Source organism: Vidua chalybeata, chromosome 30, assembly GCF_026979565.1.
Source record: "Vidua chalybeata isolate OUT-0048 chromosome 30, bVidCha1 merged haplotype, whole genome shotgun sequence".
NCBI classification, from domain to species: Eukaryota; Metazoa; Chordata; class Aves; order Passeriformes; family Viduidae; genus Vidua; species Vidua chalybeata.
Window position 1 is genome coordinate 2738400 of NC_071559.1, and position 23281 is coordinate 2761680.

Sequence of the window (23281 nt, forward strand, 5' to 3'; positions counted from 1 at the left end):
TGCCTTGGGCCTTCAGGAAGCAGAGGAGGCTGAAAAATGAAGTAAATTCTGGAGAGAGGGAAAGCTGCAGGATTGAGCAAAGGTTTTATTGGCATTTAGGGGAAACTGCGGGGAGAAGGAAGCCAGAGAGAAATCCAGGCTGGAGGGACGGCTGATCCATGGGGGCAGATTTCAGGAGGAGCTCCCAGGGCCTGTGGGCTGGGTCCAGGAGCTGTGGGTGATGGGTGAATCCTTCCCCTGGAGCTCCGATCCCGGCGGGTGAGGAGAGGCCCAACCTTCCCGTGTGGACGCGGCTGGAAAGCTGCTGCCTGGATTTGCTGTTAATTGTACCTTAAAAACAAACCCCAGAGAGCTTCAGGGCATGGAGACTCCTGCTAAAATCAGGAGCTGGGAAAGGGCAGGGAGGGTTCCCTCGCTCAGGGAGGAGCCGCCCCTTGGGAATGGCTGGAACAGAAATGCCAGTGACCCCAGGAGGGTAAGGATGGAATGAGGAGGAAAATGTGAGGACAAATCACGGGGAGGACAAGACAGCCCCTTCCCATCCCAGAGTTCCAATCCCACCATAAATGCCTCCATTTTCCTGACCTTATTACAAGAGACCAGAGAATCCCCAGGAGCTGTTTGGCATCAGGAAAAGGGAGTCCAACCCTTTCTTGGCACCAGATCCACAGATTTCATGGTGTGGGTTGGGAGGGACCTCAAAGCTCATCTCATTCCACCCATTGCCAATGGAGGGCACCTTCCGCTATCCCAGGGTGCTCCAACCTGGCCCTCGACACTTCGAGGGAAGGGGCAGCCTCAGCTGCTCTGGGAAATCCATCCCAGGGCCTCCCCACCCTCACAGCGATGGATTCCTTCCCAGTATCCCACCCATCCCTGCCCTCTGCGGCGGGAAGCCATTCCCTGTAGGAATGCTCCAGGTCCCTCTGCAGCTCTCCCTCAGGGTCGGGACTGCGGGGGCGGGCGGTTGTTTCCCAGCACGATCCCGCCCCTCTCCCTGCTCCCGGCACCTCTTTGTGTTGATGAGCCAATGCACGAAGTCCTTGGCCTTCATCCTGTCCAGGTACCGCGTGAAGTCGCTTGTGAAGGTCCCCTCTGAGTGTCGCTTGATGTGGGACAGGAGGCTCCGGGAGTTCTGGGCTCCGAACAACTTCCATCTGCTTGGGGTGGGAGGAGGAGGGAGGAAAACGGGGCTTAATGGACAGCCCAGCAGGATCCTCCCGCAGGTGATGCCCAGGGCCCTCCAAACTCTGTCCCTGTGCAGATCATCCCCCGGAAAAGATGGAATAGTGCAGAGGAATAAATCTGGAATGTTTAATATGATTCCTACAAATCAAACACTCAATTCTTGTTTCAGTTTCTGGAGATTTGCCAAGCCTGGCCTGGGTTTTCCTGGCGTCCAATACATCCAGTGTCCTGTCCCAAATCATTTCCCTCTTTCCTGCTCAGTGGATCCCAACCTCCACCCTGGTCCCTGCTTCCCACATCAGAGCAGGAACGCGGGGCTGCTCCGAGCTTTGGATCATCCTCCTGCAGCTCCCGGGTGATTTGGGGATTCACCACAGAGGGTTCCCAAAGGACTTTGTGCCGTGGGAGCACCAGCCCAGAGGGGGCTCAGCCCCAGCCCGGCTGACCTGGGGCAGGGTGTCTCTGCTCTGACCCCGGCAGGAATTCCCGGGATTCCCTACAGGGAATGTCCCTTCCTGGGCTGTGGGGAGCCAGGAGGGAGTTTGTTTGGATCCATACAAAGTAAGTGGGAACACTGGAATAGGGAGAGCTGGGACAGCCACAGGAATGGAGAGGGATAAGCTGCTCCCAGAGCCCTGCTCCACCCAGCCCCGTACCTGGACAGGTCCTGCAAGTCCTTGGGAGCCACCTGCCATCCGGCCGGGATGAGCACGGCGAACACCAGCCCCGACAGGTACAGCCACCGCACCATCTGAGCTCCTGGGGAGGCAGAAATCCAGGGAATTTCCTGGCTGCAATTCCCACCCAGCCCCCAAGCCCTGCAGGAAGCCCTGGCAGCACAGCCCGGGAGTGCTCCACGTGGAACAGCCCCTTCCAGGGCTGCGGGCAGGATTGGGATGTGCGTGTGGCAAACCCCATCCCCACCCTTCCCTGTGGGCACATTCCCGGTGCGGGCACGCAGAACGACACCCAAAGATAAAATTGCAATGAACTTTATCCCAAACCTCCCTTTTCTATCGGGGGGTGACATTTCTATCCTGGAAATATCACCACAGTGCTGGAGAACTTTCCCACTGCTCGGAAAAGCACCTTCCAGATGAGCAGGTTTATTTGTATTTTACATTCCTTCTTTTTGCTGGACACCTCAGAAATTCTGCAGGAATAAAATGCCACTCCCACCCTTTATTTGCCAAAAATCAGACTTCTGTTGCCCATCACCAAATGCTTTCTTCACCTGGTTAGATTCCTTTGGAGATTGAGAGAATGAAGGGAGGAAGAGGCACCTACCTTGGGGATTGAGCTGCTCCCTCCACACCAGATCTGATTTTCCTCCTTCGAGCCGGTTCTGGCTGAACTCTTCTCTTCTCTGGTGCTTTTAAGCTCGTCTGGAGGATGCCCAGAGCTGACAGGTGGGTCACAGGTATCCTGCTTTTCCTCGGATGGGTCACTGTGAATCATTACAGCTTTTCTGGAGTGGGGCTGCTGCAGACAATATTGTTACTGGTGAATTTTCCAATTGACGCCTTCAATGAAGTTTTTTTTTTTTTTTTTTAATTGTTGTTGCTGTTTTTCTTATATTTGCTTTCCCCCCCCATACTTTTTGGACCAAAGCAGTGACCTGTGGGTTCCCTCCTCTCAGGTGAGGTGGCCTCTTGCTGGCACAGTGTGTCCTGCACGGATTCCTCTGCCCACGGGCTCCCCTTTCCAGCACCTTCACTGGAGATAAGAAACAAGCAGGAAAAAGAGCAAAGGCATGAACCAACGATTTGTGTCTCCAAACGCTTCCTGCCGTGAGAAATTCCCGCTGCAGATCCACTTGTGATCCCAGCCTGGTGTGGTTCCCCGGGTCCAGACCTGAAAATGGGGATGTTCCCTGTGATTTGTGGGATTTGGGGGTGAAATGAGGCCCCATGAGGGGCTGCAGTTCTGGATCCCCGTGAGACACCCAGGCTCAGCCCAGGAGCCCTGGCAACACCTGGAACTCATTGTTCAGGGTTTTCCAGGCTGCCCCACAGGAACGGGGCTCATTTGTTTCAAATCCTTGAATCCAGCAAGGGAAAAAGGAGAAGAGGAAAACTGAGGGCAACCCTAAAGAGCCGGATCTGGGCCTGGAGGAGGGTGGGGGCTCCCCGGGGGGGCCCAGGGCAGAGCCCTCAGCTCCCTGAAGAGCTTCTCCCCACCTGGGGGTCAGGTGGGCTCCTGGGGGCTCTGCATTCCCAGTGTGGATGGCAGGAGGTGTTTCCAGGGCAGGTTTGAGATCTCTGGGGCGTTTCCAGCCAAGGAAGAATGTGCAGGGTTTGGTGTTTGGGGGTCTGAATGTGCCTTTTCTCCCAGGAAAGAGCCAGTCCTGGGGAGCTGGGCCCCACCAGGAGAGATGAGGGCTCCAGGTGCAGATTTCTCTGCCGCTTTCTGTGCTCTCCCCCGGGACCTTTCTGCTCGCGCCTGGGTAATTATTGTCATTCCACCACGGGCAGTTCTGTAATTACTACCACTGTCAAAATAAGGTCGGTGTTCGGGGGACACTCATCCTGAGGAGCCTTTAATGAGGGCCACTCACGGCCCTTGGAGGGAGCCCGACATCACCCGAGGGAGGGGGACATTAATTAGCTGAACCTCGGGAGGAGAGAGCCAACTCTCCTGCCCATCACTTGGGTGGGATGTTTGTAATTAATGCCACCAAATGAGCTCAGGATGTCACCGTTTGCAGTGTCCCCCCGGCCCGGGAGGCTGCGGTGCTGCCTGCGGAGGTGGCAGCTCAGGGAGGGGAGATTCAGCTCAGCCGATGCTCCTCGTGTGGCTCCTCAGTTTTCTCGCCGTGGCTCCCAGTGCTGGAGTGGCCTCAGGAAATGTCCCACGGGGCCCTTTCCCCACAGCCCCCGGGTGATTTTCTGCAGCCCTTTGGGACGTGGTGCTTCCCCATTCCAGGCAAACCCAGTCATGCTCCCTTTCCCAGCTGGGTGGAGTTGCTGGTGGCTCTCCCGGGCTGGAGGAGCCCAGCAGGCAGCATCCTGAGCTTTGGGATGCTGCAGAGCTGAATTCATCCCAGTTCGGGACTTTGAGAGTCTTTATGGACAGCAGGTGGCAGCGTTTGTCTGTCTGTCCTTCCCTGCCCATCCTTCCTCTCCCCATCCTTCCTCCCCTGCCCTTCATCATCCTCGTCCCCTCCTCCGAGGCTCCCAGAACCCCCCTCCAAGGACTGTCGTGAGTCCCTCTTTTTGGGGCTGGGAGGCCCCAAGCTGGGGATGCAGTCGGTGACATCACAGTGACATCAGAGTGACATCACAGTGACGTCAGAGTGACATCACAGTGACGTCAGAGTGACATCACAGCCAAACTGGGATGGTTTGGGGTCAGACTCTGGCTCTGGGAGCATCCCTGGAGAAGCAGCTTTGGGGCTACCAGAGCATCCTGTTCTGATGGAACAGGGACCAAAAAAGCTGACGAGGGAGAACTCCTGGAGCACGTCCAGACTCCACATCCATCGACTCTGGAGAAGCTCATCCATTCCCCATCCAGCCCTTCTGCTGTTTTTCCCCAGGAGGTCTCATGAGGATGAACTGATCTCCAGGAGTGGGGAGAGGCAGGAGGAGCCACGGCTGCTCCCATGGGGATGGTGGGACATGGTCCTGCTGGGACTGTCTAAAATCAGGCTGGCAACACGATGAGTTTGTCATGGAATCACAGATGATTTGGGTTGGAAGGGACCTTAAATCCAGTTCCACGTCCCTGCCACGGGCAGGGAAGTTCATGTTTAAACCTGCTCTTAAATTTAACCCAGATTGCTGAAGTGGGGTCAAACCAGGGGATGCTTCATTTTGAGGGGATTTACGGCTAACAGGGAAGAGTGAAGGCTCACCTTGCTCCTCTGAGAGGCCTTTGCTGCCCACAGAGCCCAGCCCAGGCTCTAACCCAGGGCAGGGACCGGGGAACGTCCCCATCTGTCCCCCAGCTGTGGTTCCGAGCCCGGCGCCCTGGGAATCAGCGCTTTTCACTCCCGTTTTCCTCACGAAGGAGTTTGTGGCCTCCTCCTCCCCACCACAGCTGGAGGTGCCACAGTGACCAAGGCAAATCGGGTGAAGAAAAACCTCTTTAGGTCACTGGTTCCACCTGGAACCTCCCCAGTGACGCTGAGTGCCTGGGCTTGGTCTCAGCATTTTTTGGGCTGTTTTTTTTCTGTTTTGCTTTGCAGGTGTTGAAGAGCCAAGGGAGGGGCCACTGCAGAGCGAAACTCTGCGTTCTCACCAGGTATTTTTGCAGCTCTGAAGTGCTGGGGATTATTTCCTCTCCCCTTTGTGCCTGGTGTTTTGGCAGGAAACATCTTGGAGTTGATGTCCCACAGGCTTGGTGCTAGGGAGGAGCAGTGGGGTGGGAAGCTGAGCTGGTGCCAAGAGTGGGACTTGATGGGTTGAGCTGTGAGAAGTCAAAAATCGGGCCCTTCCCAAAACCCAGCTCAGGCTGATCCCTGTGGTGGATCCCCATTTCTGATGGATTTATGACTCTTCTCACATTGCTGGTGACAAACTGGGTGAGGTCCCTCTCGTCCCCAGCTCCCCGCTCTCTTCTGTCCCCAGGCACCTTCCCTGAGCTCTCAATGTCCATGATCCCTGGGCACTGGACACGGACACGGAGCCCCTGGGGGCCAAGGACAGGCTTTGCCCATGGGAAACTTGGACGTGAGCCTGGAGAGTGGAAGTGGTTTCATCAGTGGGGCAGAAACCAGTTTGAGCCTGTTGGGAGATGGGTGAGAAAATGGGATTTGCGGGTGAAACTCTTTGGGGTTGAGCATGGGGCTCTCACCTGTGGGTCCCCAGCCATGGAGACACCTCTGGTGGTGTCCCTGCTCCTCCTCATCGCTGGGAGCTGTTCTTTGGGGTCACCTGGAGGTCAGGCTGGAGGCTCAGTCCTCTCACCGGGGTGAACTGGTGCATTTCACCTCTTCTGGTGAACCCCCCCTTGGCCTTGGTGGGTGGAGCAGGCCATGGGACACACCTGGCTGAGCCTAAAACACCGGGGCTCCGAGCCCTCCATGGCCTCCAGCCCTGGCCCTCCTTGGCTGCTCCTTCTGATCCCTGGCCCTCCTTGGGGGTCCCTCCTGCTCCCTGGAGCTCCTCAGGGACCCCTGTTCCTCCCTGGGTGTTCTTCCCATCCCCCTTGGGGGTCCCTCCTGCTCCCTGACCCTCCGGGGTGCTCCTTCACTCTCCGTGTGCTCTCAGCACGATTCCCTACACTGAAAGGTGGTTTCCACTTCCTTTAGGGAGGAAAGACTTTCTTGGGTACTATCAGATGTTTTTGGGGAATCCTTGGGTGCCCTGAGCAGCCTCAGACCCTCAGGGCCCAGCACCAGTGACTGCTGGTTCATACTGGGACCCCACAGGAGCTGAACTGGGGCAGCTCTGGGCATCACCAGCTGTGAGCACTGCTTTTGGGAGGCTGTGGGATGGTTTTGGGTGGCTGAGGGATGGTTTTGGGAGGCTGTGGGATGGTTTTGGGTGGCTGAGGGATGGTTTTGGGAGGCTGTGGGATGGTTTTGGGTGGCTATGAGATGGTTTTGGATAGGTGTGAGATGGTTTTGGGTGGCTGTGGGATGGTTTTGACCCAGCACCTCGGTGGTTACACACCTGCAGCCTCACAACTGCCGATCTTGGGGCAGGGTGGGGTTAATTTCCCCTTTTTATCTGAGACAGAGGCAGACGATAGTTAATGGTTTATCCTGGTTAAAGGTTTATTTCTGCTAAATGTCCCTCTCTCTTTGAATGTGGTAAAACATCGGGGTTTTGTTTCCCTGACTCTTCTTCCTGCCCATAATTCTGTGGAAATCTTAGACATCCTCCCGAGGCAACTTCCACTTGTGCACGAGCCAAAAACCTGCAGTGGAGTCTGGAGCAAATGTGGCCAAGGTTTTAATTTCTCCCTCCTGCAGGCTTGGGGATGATTAAACAACCCAAATACTCCTAACGCTGAAAAAACCCCTATTAGGGCCCTTTTTGGGCTGTTTGCAGTGCTTTTAGCTGGGCATCAATCACCAGTAACGGCTGATGAAACCCGATGGGGCCATAAATCTGCCCTGCTTTGAATTCAAATGCAGCAATTAATCCTGGGGGGTGTGGCTGCAATTAGATGACAAATTGAGCCTCCGGATTCACTTGCCTGCTTGGACAGAAGCCGCCCGTGTTTGCTCAGCCGCCGAGGCTGGGCTGCAGCTCCTGCTCTTCCCCGGGACGGAGCGGCGACCCCCGCGAGCTGCAGCTGCACCGCCAGCGCCCTTCGGCCTCAGCTCCTTCCCCTGGAGCTGGCAAGTTCGGCTCTTTGGCTGCCTTGGATTGCCTGAGCCCTCCTCTTCCCAGGCACAGAAATCACCCAGGCTGGGAGAAAACCTCCAAGAGCACCAGCAGCATTAACCCAGGTCCCCAGGGGCCGCATTCCCGTGGTTTATGGACACTTCCAGGGGCGATGACTCCCCGGTGCCAGGGCTGACAGCCTTCCATTGAGGAGATTTCCCAGTATCCAACCTAAACTTCCCCAGGCACTTTATTCTCGTCCCTGTTCCCTGGGAGCAGAGTGTGAGCCTGCCCTGGCTGTCCCCTCCTGCCAGGGAATTGTGCAGAGCCACAAGGTCCCCCCTGAGCCTCCTGTTCTCCAGGCTGAGCCCCCCAGGCCCCTCAGGAGTTCTCCAGACCCTCCCCTGCTGCTCCAGCCCTTCCCCAGCTCCATTCCTGGCTCTAGACTCACTCGGGGTCTCTCTTCTGGTCCCAGTCTGAGCCCAGATTTCGGATGTGGCCCTGGCCCAGCACAGGCTGCAGGATTTATCCTGACCATCCTCAGACATCGGGCAGGAGGATTTGGGATCCCCAGCTGGGGCAGGAGCTGCGTCCACCAGAGACACCCCTGGCAGTGCCTGATTTGGCCCCTCTGGGCTGCTCTTGAGCCTAGAACTGGTCCTAAATAGCATCGGCCCCAGCTGGAGGAGCCCAGCGCTGGATTTGCTGCCGGATCTTGCCCCCGCCGATCCCGGTGCTGCAGGCTGGCTCACCCAGGGGTGGTCTGGGGGTGTTCCCTGCCCTGGCAAGGCTCTGGTTCACCACCCCGAGCCCTTGTTCTGCTGCAAAGCCTGGGGGAGCAGGGTGCCTGCTGCACGGAGGGGAGGTCTCAGCTGTTTCCATGGAAAGAAAGGAGCATCTGGGGGTTGGATGGTGCAGGAGGGATGAGCAAAGCCCAGCACAGCTCTGCTGCTGCAGAGAGGGAGTTGGGCTCAAAATCCAAACACAACGTGGCAGAAATCCAGGAGAAAGCCGTGGAGATGCAAGCCCTGATGTCAGCAGCGGGATAAGGTTGTGTTTGCACACCCAACACGCTTTTATCCACTGATTAACTGCTCCTACAGGGCTCCTTTGCGAAACACACGAGCGCTTTCTGTTCCAAGAGATAAGAAAACAAGCTCCGTTTTTTATCCCTTCCCTGTGAGGGTGATAACAGAATTTCAGAATTCCTGTGGACTCTGATCTCCAAATGGGGGGCACCCGGTGAGGAAACAATTGGCTGTTGGGATAAGTAGCTTAAGAAATAAGGAATTAAAAAAAAAAAAAAAAAAAAAAAAGAGTGGAGAAAGGGCTCATTTTCTTTGGCTGCATGGCAGGAAACCAACTGCCCTGTCCCCAGAGAAACCAGCTCCCGGGAAGGAGGGAAAAATCCCCGCTGGTAAAAGCTGAAAGATTTGCTGGGGAAGAGGAATCGATTTATTTTTTTTTTCTTTCTGACTTTTTAGAAAAGGCTGATTGTGCCGGACATTTAAGTTTGTTTTCGTCTCCATTTTTAATCCCGGCTGCACAAGAGGGCTTTATCCCAACCTGCAGCTGCACCTTGCTCTTGGGCACAGGAGCTCCCGTGGCCTTTGCCAAGCCGGATTAATGTCAAGTGGCAGAGCCGGGCCTGGATCCTGGAGGCCTCGTGCCAGGGGATTTCTTTGGTTTATTTTGCTGCTTCGTGGTGATTTTTCAGGGGTTGTTTCTGCCATGGATCAGGCCCCAGTTCTCCTGAGTGGTTCTGTTCATGGAGAGGGCCCTCGAGGTGTTGTCCTCCTCTTCCTGCACATCCTGGGGCTGGATGGAGGCGCGGAGCTTGAAGAGCTCTTGTTTGGGAGGAACTCAGCCCAAAGCCGGGCTGGAGGAGCTGGGCCAGCTCCGACTCCTCACCCCCGGGCTGCGGTTTGACAAAGCTGAGTTTAATCCCTGCTGGGTTCTTGCTTTCTCCAGCCTGGGAACTCCTCACAGCTCCGGAGCTGACCTTTCCCAACAAAGCCCCTTTGTTAGGCCAAGCTCAGGCCTGCAGGGCACCTTTATCTTCCCTTCTTACTACTCTTGATTTTTATTGATGCCATCACCAGCAGCCCTCAGAGGAGCCGCCTGGACTTTGTTTGGAGGGTGATTAAGAACAAACAGATCCTGGAAAGCCGAGGCAAAACCTTGAGCAAGAGGAAACTTGGCAGCGGGAAGAGCCGCGCCGCCGCCAGCGCTGAACTGGAGTCCCCAGAGGCCAGGGAGGAACCTCCATTTCCGTGGGGTGCTGAGCCTGAGCTTTGGGGAGCGTGGATGGAAACAGGAGAGGGCTTTTCCCTCAGGTGGAGCTGCTCTGGGGAGGGTTTTCCTGGCCACCCGTGGACAATCCCAGCAGAGGGCAGCAGGAGATGCCCTCGGCAGCCTTCGCTCTCCCAGGGGTGCTGCTCCACAGGATCCAGGGCTCGGAGCAGGGCAGGGGGACACCTGTCCCCCCCCCAGTCCCCACCTTGGGACATCTGCTAAAAGCTCCCGGCTGTTCTGGCTTGAAAGAGGCTGTTGTGGGGCTGAAGGAGTTAGAACTTTACTAGAGTTGAGTTGGGACTTATTAAAAGCTAAGTTGGGACTCATTAAAGTGGTTGGGATTTATTAAAGAGGCTTTTTTTTTTTTGGGCTGTAGGAGTTGGGAGTTATTAAAGTTGGGAGTTATTAAGGAGCCATGTGGGGGGCTGTGGGAGGTGTTTAGTGGGAACAGAAGCACCTTTGGGTCTCCTCTTGCCCTCCCTGCTCTCTGGACATCTCCGGCCCTTCGCCTCCTCAACGTCCTGGGTGTTTTTTGGGCAACTCTCACATTTCCATGAATTATGGTGCTGCCATGCACACGCTGGGGTCTCGGTGCACTGTGGGGACCAGGCAGGGCACTGGTGGCATTGGCAGCACTGGGGGGTGCCCAACCTGAGCCCCAAATCCCCGTGAACCGAGCCAGGGAGCCAAACAGAAATCCCAGGAGGTGCCGCTCCGGCAGAGGCAGCGTTCCCGGCCGGGGTGACAACAGGAAGGGTGGCTGCTGTCCCTTGCTGGCCTGGGAGCTGTTTCCTGGCTCCTAACGAGGGATCTCGTGGCACAACAGGCTGGGTAGAGGCTGAGTGGGAGGAGGAAGGCTCTGGAGGAGGTGGGTGCTGGCACAGCCCGTGCCGTGACTAATGCCAACACCCAGGCTGGGCTCTCCTCCTGGGGCACAGCTCGCTCCTCTCGGGGGCAACTCAACCCTGCAAAAGCTCTGGAAGTGCTCTGGAAATGTCACTATTTGCAGGACTAAAGTTTCCTGGTGTGGAGCCTCGAGCTCTGTTCTGGGTTCTTTGTTCTGAGCTCCGTTCTGGGTTCTGGGTTCCGTGTCCTCAGTTCTCTCCTCTGGCTCAGCTCCTTCGTGCTGCTCCTCAGCCGCTCTCTGCTTGCTCGGGGCTCTCCAGAGCAGCCCTGGAATTCCTCCTGCAGCAGGGAGGTGCTTCCTGGGCTGCTGGGATTTCCCAGCTGGGATTCAAGCCCCTCTGGGATGCTTTTCTCCCTCTCTGGGATTTCCTGCGTTGTTTTCTCCTCATCTTTCCAGCAAGCTGGGCTGAGCTTCCAGGTGAAACCAGGCTCTGCTCTCCAGGACCTGAGGATTCAAGCAAAGCGTTCAGGGATGCAAAATAGCTGGAGCTGGGAGCAGGCTGGAAGGGATGTGCCCCAGATGTGGAGCTCTGTCCCTGCTCCCTCCTGGACTGAGCTGGGCCTCACCCTCTGCAAGGAACAAAACCAAAGAAGCTCCTGCATCCCACAGAAAAATCCTTAACTGGGCCATTTCCACTGAATTTTGCTTCTTCTTACGGCCCTTCCCCTGTCAGAAAATTTGGAATTCAGGGAATTTAAATTATCTGGTGGAGATCTTTCTTAATTAGACTCAAATAGACCTGAAAGCCTTTTGATGTATAAAAGATGTGAGGTTTCCAGACTGTTCCAGCCTGTGAAAATCATTGGGCTTGTCCTCCGTCCAGGAAAAAAAAAAATCAAATTTTTAAAGCTGAGCAGTGATTACCTGAGGATGGAAAAGGTACTCAGGAGAGAGGAATTATCTGTGAAATCTTCTTAGAGCAGAGCAGCTGCTCGTGGGCATGTTCAGGGAATAACCCTTAATTAGAGCAAAACCACCCAGGAACGGTAATGAGGTGCCTTTGGAGTGGTTTCACCTGGTGAGAAACATTTAAATTAGGGTAAAAAAGCTGGTAATAAAGTGTAATTCACCTTTTTATACCCCAAATGATGGTGGAGCTGTGTGGCTTAGGGAAGGCTGTGGGATGGGATGGGATGGGATGGGATGGGATGGGATGGGATGGGATGGGATGGGAACTCCTGTTTTTGGGAGAAGCAGGAAAACCAGCGCAGCACTGCAGGTAAGTCAGGGTGAACACACGGCTTTGTACCTGGCCTTGCTGCGTCTGCTGAAATAAGGGTAAAGGTGGATTTTTCTGTGAAAAGCCAATTTCTGCACAGGGAGTGAGTGGGGCACTGCTGCCTCCCAGCCTTCCAATCGAATTAAAAATTAGTCTGAAGAAGCTGGAATGTTAAAGAAGCAGTAATAATAAATTCTCCAGTGGTTTTCAAGTGCTGCTGTTGCTGTTCCTGGACAGGTGAGGACAGGTGGACCCCTCAGTCCTTTCCCGGCCCTGCCCTGGGCCCTGCCCTGGCCAGGTGAGGTCACGGGGTTTGCTGGATGTCAAAATTCAGTCTGGATTAAATTCACCTCCCTGCCTGGATCAAATCCTCAGGCCCAGGGAAGCCGGGTGGGGAAGGAGCCCTGGGCTCTGTTCCTGAGGGGTTCTGCTGGGCTCAGCTGCACCTGCCCTGCTTTGGGGTCCCCGTGACCCCAAATCCCCCTGGCAGTGCCCGAGCTGGGCTCAGGGCTGGGCCCTGGCTGGTTTTTGTGCTGACACAGAGCTGGAGCTGCAGGAGCCTCTGATTCATCCCGGGAGGGCTCACACCCAGCCCGGGCTCCTTCCCCTGCTGCCGATGGCCTGGAGGGGCTGGGGGGGGCTGGGCACGTCTGGGGGAGGCTGTGGTGGTCCCCAGTTCCCACTGGGGCTCCCCCATCCCTGCTCTGGTGTGGGGATGGAGGGGGTTCAGAGCTCCAGAATCAGGGGGATGGCCAAGATTCCCAGTCTGGGGGGGCTGAATGCACCCTTTGGGTGCTTCCTCAGGGTCCTGGGGCACAGGGGAAGCACACGGGGGGTGCAGGTTTTGGGGGGGGGGGGGCTGCCCTGCCCCAGCCCCTGAGAGGGGGTCTCTGGGATCTGCTGTCATCTCCCCAGGGCTGGTGTTTTTCCCATCCCCCATGGAAGGTGGCCCAATATCCCTCACCAGGGGAAACTGAGGTGTGGGGGGGTCCTCAGCCCATCCCTGAGGACACTTGAGGGGGGCTTGCAGGGTTTAATTTCCTGGCCTTGCTGCTGACCCAAGGGCTCTTCTACCTCCCTTCGTCCTCCTGCGTGTCCCCAACCCTGTCCCTGTGCCCGTGTCCCTGTGCCCGTGTCCCCGTGTCCCTGTGCCCGTGTCCCTGTGCCCGTGTCCCCGTGTCCCTGTGCCCCTGTCCCTGTCCCTGTGTCCCTGTCCCCGTGTCCCTGTGCCCGTGTCCCCGTGTCCCTGTGCCCGTGTCCCCGTGTCCCTGTGTCCCTGTGCCCCTGTGCCCATGTCCCTGTCCCCGTGTCCCTGTGCCCGTGTCCCTGTGCCCCTGTGCCCGTGTCCCTGTGCCCGTGTCCCTGTCCCTGTGCCCGTGTCCCTGTGCCCGTGTCCCCGTGTCCCTGTCCCTGTGTCCCTGTGCCCGTGTCCCTGTGCCCGTGTCCCTGTGTCCCTGTGCCCGTGTCCCTGTCCCTGTGTCCCTGTCCCTGTGTCCCTGTGCCCGTGTCCCCGTGTCCCTGTCCCCGTGTCCCTGTGTCCCTGTGCCCCTGTCCCTGTGTCCCTGTCCCCCTGTCCCTGTGTCCCTGTGTCCCTGTGTCCCTGTCCCTGTGTCCCTGTGTCCCTGTCCCTGTGTCCCTGTGCCCGTGTCCCCGTGTCCCTGTCCCCGTGTCCCCGTGCCCGTGTCCCCGTGTCCCTGTGCCCGTGTCCCTGTGCCCGTGTCCCCGTGTCCCTGTGTCCCTGTGCCCGTGTCCCTGTGCCCGTGTCCCTGTGTCCCTGTGCCCCTGTCCTTGTGCCCGTGTCCCCGTGTCCCGTGTCCCCGTGTCCCCGTGTCCCCGTGCCCGTGTCCCCGTGTCCCTGTCCCCGTGCCCTGTCCCTGTGTCCCTGTGCCCGTGTCCCTGTGCCCGTGTCCCCGTGCCCGTGCCTTGGCCGGGAGCTGCTCTGGCAGAGGGTTGTGGTGGAACTGGAAGAGCAGGGCCAGAGCCGAAGGTCAGGTGAAGGTGTGGGTTTGGCACAGGTGAGGGGCTGGGGAGTTGTGGGTCACTTTTTGAGGGCACCCGTGGAGCTGTCTGGGAGAACTGGTACGGCCGGGGTGAAACCGGCGCCGTGGGAAGGCCTGGAAGCACGGGAAGGATCGCTCCCGCTCCTGCCAGCCCCGGGATGGACTCCCAGCTGCACCTGCTGCTCTCCCCCCTCCAGCACCGGTGCCCACTTCTCCTCCTCAGGATTGATTTTTCCCCTCACAACCCACCAGTTCCCACAGGATTCAGGGTCTGAGCCCTTGCTATTTCCCTCACCTTTTGGGATGAGTTTGTGTCCAGCTCGATCCGTTCTCCCTCCAAAACTTTGAGACTTGAGCCGATTTGCACCCAGGATTATTTTTGTTTTAAACTTTCCTTTATTTGCAATAAATAATAAACTATAATACAAAGATCTCAACACAGAATCCAAAAAAGTCTCATTCTTTGGGAATAAAAAGGACTCCCAGCACCAGGAAAGGTGAAAGAGCATCTACGAGCAGCCCCTGGGCTGGGGGTAGCTGCACCCCCCTGCCCTAAGCAGTTGTTCCCCTTCCCCCAGGTGTTCCCATACCTGGGCCAGGTGAGGTGCTCAGGTGCCCCAGCGTGGGGTGTGGGGCCCTGCCACGGTGCAGAGCTGCACGGGGAGGGCAGGGATGGAGCCGAGGGTGCCAGGGCCTGGCCCAGGGGCTTTGTGGCTGGGGGGGAAGCTGGAGAGGTTCTAGAGCTCATGCAGGGGTTCTTTACACACACACAGAGCCCCCGGCCTGCCGGCACCCCGCGGGGGCCTGGAGGGGAAGGCTGTGCGTGAAGAGTCAGCAGCTGCAGCTGGGTGTGGTGGTCGCCTGGCTTTGGGGCACACACGAGCCCACGCGTGGGCCTTCCTCCCCTCCCTCGGCTCGGCTTTGCCAGCTGCTCTTACGGCGGGGTCAGCTCCATGGACTTCTTCCTCTCCTCCCGCTGCTCCTCCCACTCCTCCTCGGACTCGTAGGTGCCCTTGATGATGGCCACCCTGTCAGACATGTTCATGCAGTAGGGCACCAGGATGTAGAAGTAGAGCAGGGAGGCCAAGCAAGCCCCGAGGATGGGCCCGACCCAGAACACCTGGAAAGCAACGGGGACGTGGTGAGAGCAGCTCCTGGGGCTGAGCTCCAGCTCCGCCGGTGGCATCACCATCCATCCCTGCTCCACATCTCCTGCCACGCGGAGAGAGGAAAATACCTGTTCCAGAGACTTCCTGGGCTGCAACCCCCTCAGCCTGTGCTCACTGAGGGCCAAACCTGCTCTCTAAGTCTGGGGCCGAGCTTGCAGGAAGTGCTGGGTGAGAGGAAAGACCGAGCCGGGCTCCTCCGTGGGCTTCCTTCCCCTCAGGTGATGCACCAATGGTGCTCAGAGGGCACCGGGGCTGATTTCCGTGCCTGGAAGTGTCCAAGGCCGGGTTGGATGGGGCTTGGAGCAGCCTGGGCTGGTGGAAAGTGTCCCTGCCCATGGCACGGGGTGGGACTGGATGAGTTTTTAGGTTGTTCCCACCCAACCTACCCTGGGATGGGTTCATTTCTGTCCCTGGCTGGCTCTGTGCCAGGGGATTAACTGTTCCCGATGCATCAAGGGGCAAAACCTCCCTCGTTCTCCAGCCCCTTTTAATCCTTCCTGCCTGTGGTGGGCTCTGAAACCCCCAGCCCCGCCATTCCCATGGCAGTCCCTGCCCTGTCCCCACGTGGCCCCCACCTGTCCCTGTCCCCAGCGCCACCAACACCCACCCAGTGCACGGGGCTGAACCTCCTGGTGATGACGGCGGGCCCGAAGGAGCGGGCAGGATTCATGGAGCAGCCGGTGAAGTAAATCTGGAGGTGTGGAAAGAACCCTGGGTTAAGGAGCAGATCGGAGCCACCCTTTGGGAGCAGGGGCTGAAGTGGCCCCTGTTCCTGGAGCAGTGTCTCAGTTCCAGAGAGCTGGAGATGAGCCCTCACCACCAAAGACCCCAAGATCTCCTGTGTTTGCTCCTCCAGAGCAGCTCGCTCAGGACCAACTGCACGAGGGCATTTTGGGAAGCTCTGTGCTCACAGGACCCCCACCCTGGACTCACCCCCACCAGGTGGCCCACGGTGACGGAGAGGCCGATGGACAGTGCGGGGGAGCCGACGCCGCTGCGCCGGTTGTCCGTGGATGCGAAGATGCAGGCGGCCAGCTGGAAGGTGAGGATGATCTCCACCACCAGGGCCTGGCCTGGGGTTATGTTGTTGTTGAGCTGGAACCACGAGAGTGACAGTAATTAACCCTCCCAGGGGCTCGGCATCGCCGGGAGGGCTCCCGGCTGCTTTGCTGGTAGGTTTGGGGGGGTGAAGTTGGAGAAGAAGCCCCCCAGAGCCCCTGCCCAGCCCCTGCTTGAGCTCCCTGCTCCTTCTCTGAAAGGAAAAAAATGATTGTTCTTTCTTTGCAATTCTCCAAAATCTTTCTCTCCCCCGAGCCTGTCCCTTTCCTGGGCTCTCCACATCTCTCTCCACTTCCCTGTCTCCACAACACTGAGTGCTTTCCCACCAAATCCCTTTTTTCCTGCATTTCTTTGATCCTTGCAGGCCGTTGTGCCCTGACTTCTGCCCTGCACTTTGTGGAGCACCTGCCCAGGAGGATGAGGAGCAGCTGGGATGGGGTGGAGGGAGAGGGTTGGGATGAAGGTCATGGGCTGGGATGGGCTGTTGTGTCCCAGTGACTCTGCACAAAACCCTGGGGACTCTCAGGGGAACTTGACCCCTCTGGACATGGAAAGGACAAAGTGACCCAACCCATCACAGCTCATTTTTTATCTAAATCTGGCTTGTTTGGGATGTGGAACCTGTGGAATGAGAGGCATTGGAGCTCCTCATCCCAGTGACCGATCCCTCTGCAACGTCTGTGCTGCCCCCAGGGCTCCAGGCTGTCCGTCCCACCGCTCTCATTCCAGATGTTCTCCAGCACTGCCCCGAGGGTTTCAGGCCGTGCTCCATTCCTGCTTATCTCAGAGGGTCCTGCTGTCCCTCCTCCTCCCCTGGGAGCAGCCCCCCGACACCGTCCTGCCCCTCGCTCCTTCTCCAGCTCTTCCCCACCACTCTCCCCATCCGTCTCCATTCCCAGCTCCCCCAGCGCACTGGTTCCAGTGGGCTCCCGCTCCCCCTGCCCATACTGGTCTGACTGGGCTCTGCTCCCTCCCTTCCCCCTGCTGCTGGCACGGCTCCTGTCCCGCGCTAATCTCCAGGTGGAGAGGCTGCGCTCGGGAACATCTCAGTGGTGCGGGTGACTCACGGGGCCCTCAGGACAGAGGAAGCTCTCATTAAAGGAGGGAAAAACATCCCACTCGTCACTCGCACAATAAAGCCGTCATGTCAGAGCTGGGCTTCACTCCCGTCCCATTCCCAGCCCGCTGTGCGTGCGGGACGGAGCGCTGAGGATCCATCCTGACGGATCCTCCTCCCCGCGCCCGTGCCGAAGGAAAGGCAAGGGAAGAGGGGAGCGCCCCCGGGCCGGGACTCACCGCGTTGATGGCCAGGTTGCCGCGGGTGTTGGCGGGGGTGACGCCGTAGAGGATCCCGGCGCCGGCGATGGCCCCGACCAGCTGGGCCACGACGTAGAGCAGCGTGCGGAGCAGGGAGATCTGGTTGCCTACGAAGAAGGCGATGGTCACAGCGGGGTTGATGTGGGCGCCGCTGATGTGGCCGAAGGCCTGCACCAAGGTGCCGATGGCCAGCCCGAAGGCCAGCGCGATCTGCAGGATGCTGGGCAGCGCCGACGGCCACTTCAGCGCCGAGCCCAGCCCAATGAAGACGAAGATGAGCGTGCAGAGGAACTCCACAAAGACGGCTCGAGCAAAGGCCAGGGTTAGTATTTCCTTCTTCATGGTGGGAGCAGGTGGAGAGCAGGCAGGGAGGAAGAAAGTTTAGGATTGCTCTGTGTCCGGTCTCCGATGTGTGCAGCCGGGTGTAGGGCCATGCCTATCTATATATGCAAGAGCAGCAGGAGCTGTGTTACAGGGTGGTGGGTGGAGCCAGGGGATTAGCCAGTCCTCCCCAATTACCATGTGAACCTGCAAAAGTTTCCACCTGAAAATGTGTTCGGAGCCTCTTGGTGAACCTGTGACTCAGATATTGGTGGTATTTCTCTCCTTTCCCTCTGCAAACAAAGAGCCCCTATAGGGTGTCTCTGTGGTCGTTAAATAACGAGGTTGCATAACGAGGCTGAGCTCCCTCCTCTGCTTTTTGCTTTTACTGCCTCTCGCCACGTCCTGGGTGTTCCACTAGCACAGGTGTAGTTAATATTTGCTCCCTCCCTTCCTTCCCTGTGCTTGCACACTCCTCCTCTTGGAAAACCCTTGTTGGGCTGGAGGAGCTCTGCTGGGGCTGGGCTCCGGGTGCGTTCGATTTCCATGGAACCTTGAAATGGAAAGGAAAATCAAACACCTGGAGCTTCTCCCAGGCTGTCAACAGAGCTCAGCTCCAGGAAACAAGTGGTTTGTGGTTGTCCAGGGAGCAGGGGAGAGTTTGGGGGAAGCTTTGTCCATCTGGGGAGCTGTAGATGAGCTGGAGCTTCCTTGAGGTGCGTGGATAGAGTAATGGCATGGAGAGGGCTCCTGGTGCAGAGCCTGGCTGGGAACCTCTGCTCCCTTTCCTTTCTGCTGCTCCTTCCAGAGCACTGGAGCAAGCGCTGGAATTGGGGTGTGCAGCTGGGAATGGTGTCTCCTCCCCTGTCACCCCGTGCCCTTTCCTTTTCTTTCTGCCTTTCCAGCTCTTGCTCAATGAGCAGTGATTTTGCTCCTGGGAATGCCAGCACCAAGGCACAGGCTCTGCATGGACACAGGCTGTTTACACGTCTCCTTTCATGTTTCTGGGGCGCTGCCCTCCATCCCAAACCCATCCATTGGCAGATGCTTGGCTGGCAGGGAGGGGCAGGGCAGGCTCTCGGGGCTGTGCACATGGAGCTGGTGGGGACGGAGGTTTTGGGGTGGAAAAGGTCTCGGGTGACACTTAACAAAGAATTCTTGGTTCTCTCATAGTCCTTGCAGCCTTGTGCCAGGATATTTTTTTCAGATGGGTTTGGGTGCCAGATCTGCTCTCCTTGCTCGGTTGATCCCCTTTTCCTTTCCCAAATGATGCCCGGGCTGGTTTTATCCCTGGCTGCCAGGTCCCTCTGCAGGGGCAGCCATGCTGCAGCACTCGGGGAGCAAAGCTCTGCAGGCAGGACATTGGTAAAATCCTCCCTAAATCCAAAAAGTTGGATTCACTGCTGCCTTCTGAGGAGGCTGTCAGGCCTGGGGGAGGTCAAACACCTGGAGGACTCCTGTCCACAGCAAGGAGAGGGGACTTCTTGTCCAAGACTGGAAATAAATGAGCTTTTCTCTTCCTTTGTACCCAAAATCCTGAGCAAAACAGACCTGGAGGGCCTCGAGGGACTGAGGATCTGTTACAGCCTTAATTCCTGATAATGGTTTTCTCCTGGATCTGCTGATCCTGGGGCTGATTGCAGAGTCAAAGCCCAGATCTGTTATCCTCGAAACACCTGGTCCGTTGGCGTGTTTTGGTGAAAGTTTTGCAAGCTGGTATTTCAAGACACCCTGGCCAGATTCCAGCTGCCGTAATTACTTGCCACTTCCCTTCAGCCCTGTCTGTGGCTCCAGCTGGATAAAATGTTCCCTGTTCCCATCCTTCAAACCCTTCCTCGATGTCCTCATCCTGGATCTCCCTCGGTGGCAGCTGCATTGTGCTGTCCTCCAGCACACTCCTTGCTTCAGCTGAAAAGCCAAAAATGTGCTCTCCCAGCCTCCCAAGTGTGGATAACAACAAGCAAAATCCTGCAGCTGACTAGGAGATATAATCAAATAGGGCTGGGAATGACAGGGAAACTTCCGGAAAGCACACCGAGCAGAGCCTCTGTTCCCGAGGCACTTCGGGAACCTTTTCTCACCCGGGCATTTCTGCTTGGCTCCTCCGATGCCAGCCCTGGATTTGGAAGGCTCCCTGTCCTGTCCATGGCTCCGTGCCACCCAAGGAGCTTGGCTGAACTGAGAGTGCTTTGATAAGTCAGGTTCAATGGAATTGGGCAAGGTGCTGCAGGCCTGGGGCAGGCTGGTGCTGACAGACAGACACCCACGTGGAGGGGTCACACACGCCTCGCCTCACCCGCCCTGCAGGAGACAACACGAGGAGGCTTTTGGCAGCAAGGGCAGGTTTGGCTGCCTTCCTCCTCCTCCTCCTCACTCTCCTCATTCTCCTCCTCCTCCTCGCTAGCATCGGCAGACAAACAACACAACCAAAATCCACCACCCAGGAGTGGGACCCCAGCGTGGGGAGGGGGTGGGAGGGAGGCAACTGCTGCCTCATCCTCACCTGGGGCTGCCCCGGGCTCTGCCTCGCCCAGGGAGGCTGTGTGTCATTGAGGCCACCCTGTGCCAGCCCCTGGCCGTCCCTGCTCTCCCCCAGCTCCTTGCTGGAGCCTGTGCGGGGCTGTTGTGAATTTGCTGTCGTTAATTTGGTGTCGTTAATTTGCATTTCCTTGCCTTTTCTGGTGAGCTCAGCTCTGTGCTGCACCTCGGGGCCTGGCAGAGGCTGCTCCAAATTCAGGTTACAAATGCTGCTGAGCCAGGATTTGGGATTTCCTCCTCACCTGCCTCCGTACCTCAGCCAAGGACCTTAAAACTGGCCCAGCAACAGAGGCAGGAATAATAACAGTGACAGAATGTCCTGAACAGGAGACACCAATTCTGCTGGAACTGGGATGAGAAACACACAATTAATTGAGCTGGAAGAGCCCTCTGAGATCTTCAAGTCCAACCCATGACCTAAAGTCATGAGCTGGGATTAGATGACCCAAAGACCTTGGCTGGGATGACATCAGAGGAGAAAGTTTGGTTCAGTTTTTCAAGAGAAAAGGAGTTTTTCTTGCTGGCTCAGCTCCAGGATTTTGCAAGGAGGGATTGATAAGGAAAAACTGAAATATCACAGAGCAGAAGCAGCAAACTTTGCCCTCGTGATCCTCAGTTTGAGGGCTGCAGGGAAGGGTCTGCTGCTGCTTTGGGATGCCCCTGCGCAGCTGTTTCAGATGCGGATTTCAAGGATCCCTCTTATCTGACCCCCATCTGCTGCCCTCTCTTTGAAGCTGAGGGATGACACTCGCTGGCCTGGGGCTGGTGGCATTTCCACTTTCTCCTGCCCTGCAGCAACGAGGCTTTGGCTTCCTTTAGAGCTGCCTTCAGAGCCGGAACGCAGTGGCATCGAGTTTTGGGGCTGTCCTCACGTCCCCTGCTGCTGTCCCTGCTGGCCCTGGTAACCCGTGCCCTGGAAGCTCGGCTGCCACCTGACCACTGCTCTGTGCTCAGAAACTCCTGCTGGTCCCGAGGCAGCTCTGGGGCTGCTCTGCCCCCTCAGGAGTTCATTTGCATTGAAATTGTCCCATGGGAAAATGAGTGTCAGGGAAAGCAAAGCCCGATAGGAAAACCAAATCACACCGTGGGAAAGGTGGGATGGACCCCCGGTGTCCTGATTTTCAGGTCCAGCCCCTTCCAGCAAAGCCACCAGCACCAGGGACATCCCCAGGCCCCCTTTCTGCTCACTTGGAATTCTTATGGGCCGTTTGTTGTGCCCTTGGGATTCTGAGTTGGGGCCAGTGGTGTTTTTCCTCTGGAGAGGTGTTTGCTGTGGAAAGTCTTCACCTGTGCAGCCCTTCCTTGGTTTACAAGGAGCACGCCCGGGAATAGATGGAAAGGATCTGGGGTGGGAGATGTCCCTGGGAAGGTGATTTCCCCCCTCCCCTTGGCACTGCCATCCTACCTGCCTGGAGGAGCTCCAGCTGCACCAAGGCAGGGGGGCCTGAAATCACAACCAGGCTCTGAATCACCTGGAAAACACCATAAACAAATCAACGAGTTCTTGATAGCATTGTGGGAATCTGGAAACTCCTAAAAACATTCTGAGGACTGAGAGCTGAACAGGACCCAGAGACCCCTGAGCCCCCCCTGAGCCCCCCCTGAGCCCCTGTGCTCAGGTGAGACCCCACCTGCAGAGCTGCTCCAGCCCTGGGGCCCAGCACAGGCAGGACCTGGAGCTGCTGGAGAGAGCCCAGAGGAGGCACCAGGATGAGCCGAGGGATGGAGCAGCTCTGCTGGGAGGAAAGGCCAGGAGAATTAGAATTATCTAGCCTGGAGAAGAGAAGGCTCTGGGGCGACATCACTGTGGCCTTGCAGTGCCTGAAGGAAGGAGCAGGAAAGATGAAAGGAGACAATTTCCAAGGGTCTGGAGGGACAGGACACGGGGAATGGCTTCCCACTGCAGAGGGCAGGGATGGATGGGACACTGGGAGGGAATTCCTCCCTGTGAGGGTGGGGAAGCCCTGGGATAGATTTCCCAGAGCAGCTGGGGCTGCCCCTGGATCCCTGGCAGTGCCCAAGGCCAGGCTGGACAGGGCCTGGAGCAGCCTGGGACAGTGGGAGGTGTCCCTGCCATGGCAGGGGTGGGGCAGGATGAGCTTTAAGGTCCCTTCCCACTCAAACCCTCCCATGGTTCTATGAAAAGCCAGGATTTTCACACAGTCCCATGGCTCCAAGTGCCCAAGGTTTCACAGCAGAACACTGGGGACAATACATGGGTAGCTGGGAAATGGGAAAATCCATTTTCACCCCGTTCTGCCTCTGAAAGTCAGAGCAAATGCACCAAGGATTTTCTCAGCTTTAAAAATCGTCACTGGGGAGTTAAAGAGACCCATGCTGGGAAAATCCCTTGTGCCATCAGATCCGAAGCTGAAGGTTCTTGCCCTGAGGGGTGTCTGGAAATGTGGGCTTTTTCTTTCGCTTGTTTCGATTCCTGGGAAGTTTGGATAAAAATTGAAGCACAGTCTCCATTCTCTCCAGCAGTTCCTTTGGCAGAGCCCTGGGAATAGAAGAATTTTGGGATGTTTGGTTTCCCCCTGGAGCACCAGCGCCTTCTGGGATGCTCTGTGGTCGTTTCCTACACCTGACCCTGCCTCCTCCTCTTGCCCTCCTGGCTCCTCAAGGAAAACACACTCAGGAAATATTTCTCGATCTGCAAATAGATCCATAAAAATAATGATGTAAAATAATGATGTACCTGATCCCAGGCAGGTCACGGCATTGCAGGGAAGTGGCTGCTGGAGGCTCACGCAGCCTCTGGGGTTGGGACTGGGAAGGTTTGGAAAGGTCAGGCCAAGAAATCCCAAGCAGAGAACTCAGCTCTGCCCCACCTCCCCTGAGGTGAGCATCAAAAACCCCATATGACTTTTAAAAGTGAGAATTTGCTAACAGAGATACAATTTTGACACTGGGATTGATTTAAAACATGATTTTATTGCCATTGCTGAGAACAGAGGGAATTTTTGAGAAGCCTCTTCTGAGCTAAAATT

At 57.1% G+C, this 23281-nt stretch overlaps 2 protein-coding genes across 3 annotated transcripts; both read right to left on the minus strand.

Moving 5' to 3' along the window:
- Positions 1–95: 95 nt before the first annotated feature.
- Positions 96–2522, minus strand: LOC128801669 (pro-glucagon-like). 2 transcript variants are annotated; one of them, XM_053967718.1, is made up of 4 exons: positions 2476–2522; positions 1845–1947; positions 1011–1157; positions 96–330 (listed from the first exon to the last, which is right to left on the minus strand). In XM_053967718.1, exons 2-4 carry the CDS (start codon positions 1937–1939, stop codon positions 321–323), a joined length of 252 nt encoding a protein of 83 aa, XP_053823693.1. In that variant the 5' UTR covers positions 1940–1947; positions 2476–2522; the 3' UTR covers positions 96–320. The 2 variants fall into 2 exon arrangements, with proteins under 2 accessions (XP_053823693.1, XP_053823692.1); XM_053967717.1 differs by having other exon boundaries at positions 1011–1160.
- Positions 2523–14260: 11738 nt separating this feature from the next.
- Positions 14261–17834, minus strand: AQP5 (aquaporin 5). Its single transcript, XM_053967370.1, has 4 exons — positions 17412–17834; positions 15990–16151; positions 15664–15747; positions 14261–15007 (listed from the first exon to the last, which is right to left on the minus strand). Exons 1-4 carry the CDS (start codon positions 17772–17774, stop codon positions 14822–14824), a joined length of 795 nt encoding a protein of 264 aa, XP_053823345.1. The 5' UTR covers positions 17775–17834; the 3' UTR covers positions 14261–14821.
- Between the last annotated feature and the right edge of the window lie 5447 nt (positions 17835–23281).

What these genes read in the sequence shown, in the direction of transcription:
- LOC128801669 (XM_053967717.1), bottom strand. Translation starts at nt 1,939, where the DNA reads ATGGTGCGGTGGCTGTACCTGTCGGGGCTGGTGTTCGCCGTGCTCATC. An exon ending in GACTTGCAGGACCTGTCCAG is followed by an intron (nt 1,161 to 1,844) that starts GTACGGGGCTGG and finishes TCCCACCCCAAG; the next exon opens with CAGATGGAAGTTGTTCGGAG.
- AQP5 (XM_053967370.1), bottom strand. Translation starts at nt 17,774, where the DNA reads ATGAAGAAGGAAATACTAACCCTGGCCTTTGCTCGAGCCGTCTTTGTG. An exon ending in CCGTGGGCCACCTGGTGGGG is followed by an intron (nt 15,748 to 15,989) that starts GTGAGTCCAGGG and finishes CCACACCTCCAG; the next exon opens with ATTTACTTCACCGGCTGCTC. An exon ending in GGTTCAGCCCCGTGCACTGG is followed by an intron (nt 15,008 to 15,663) that starts GTGGGTGTTGGT and finishes GTTGCTTTCCAG; the next exon opens with GTGTTCTGGGTCGGGCCCAT.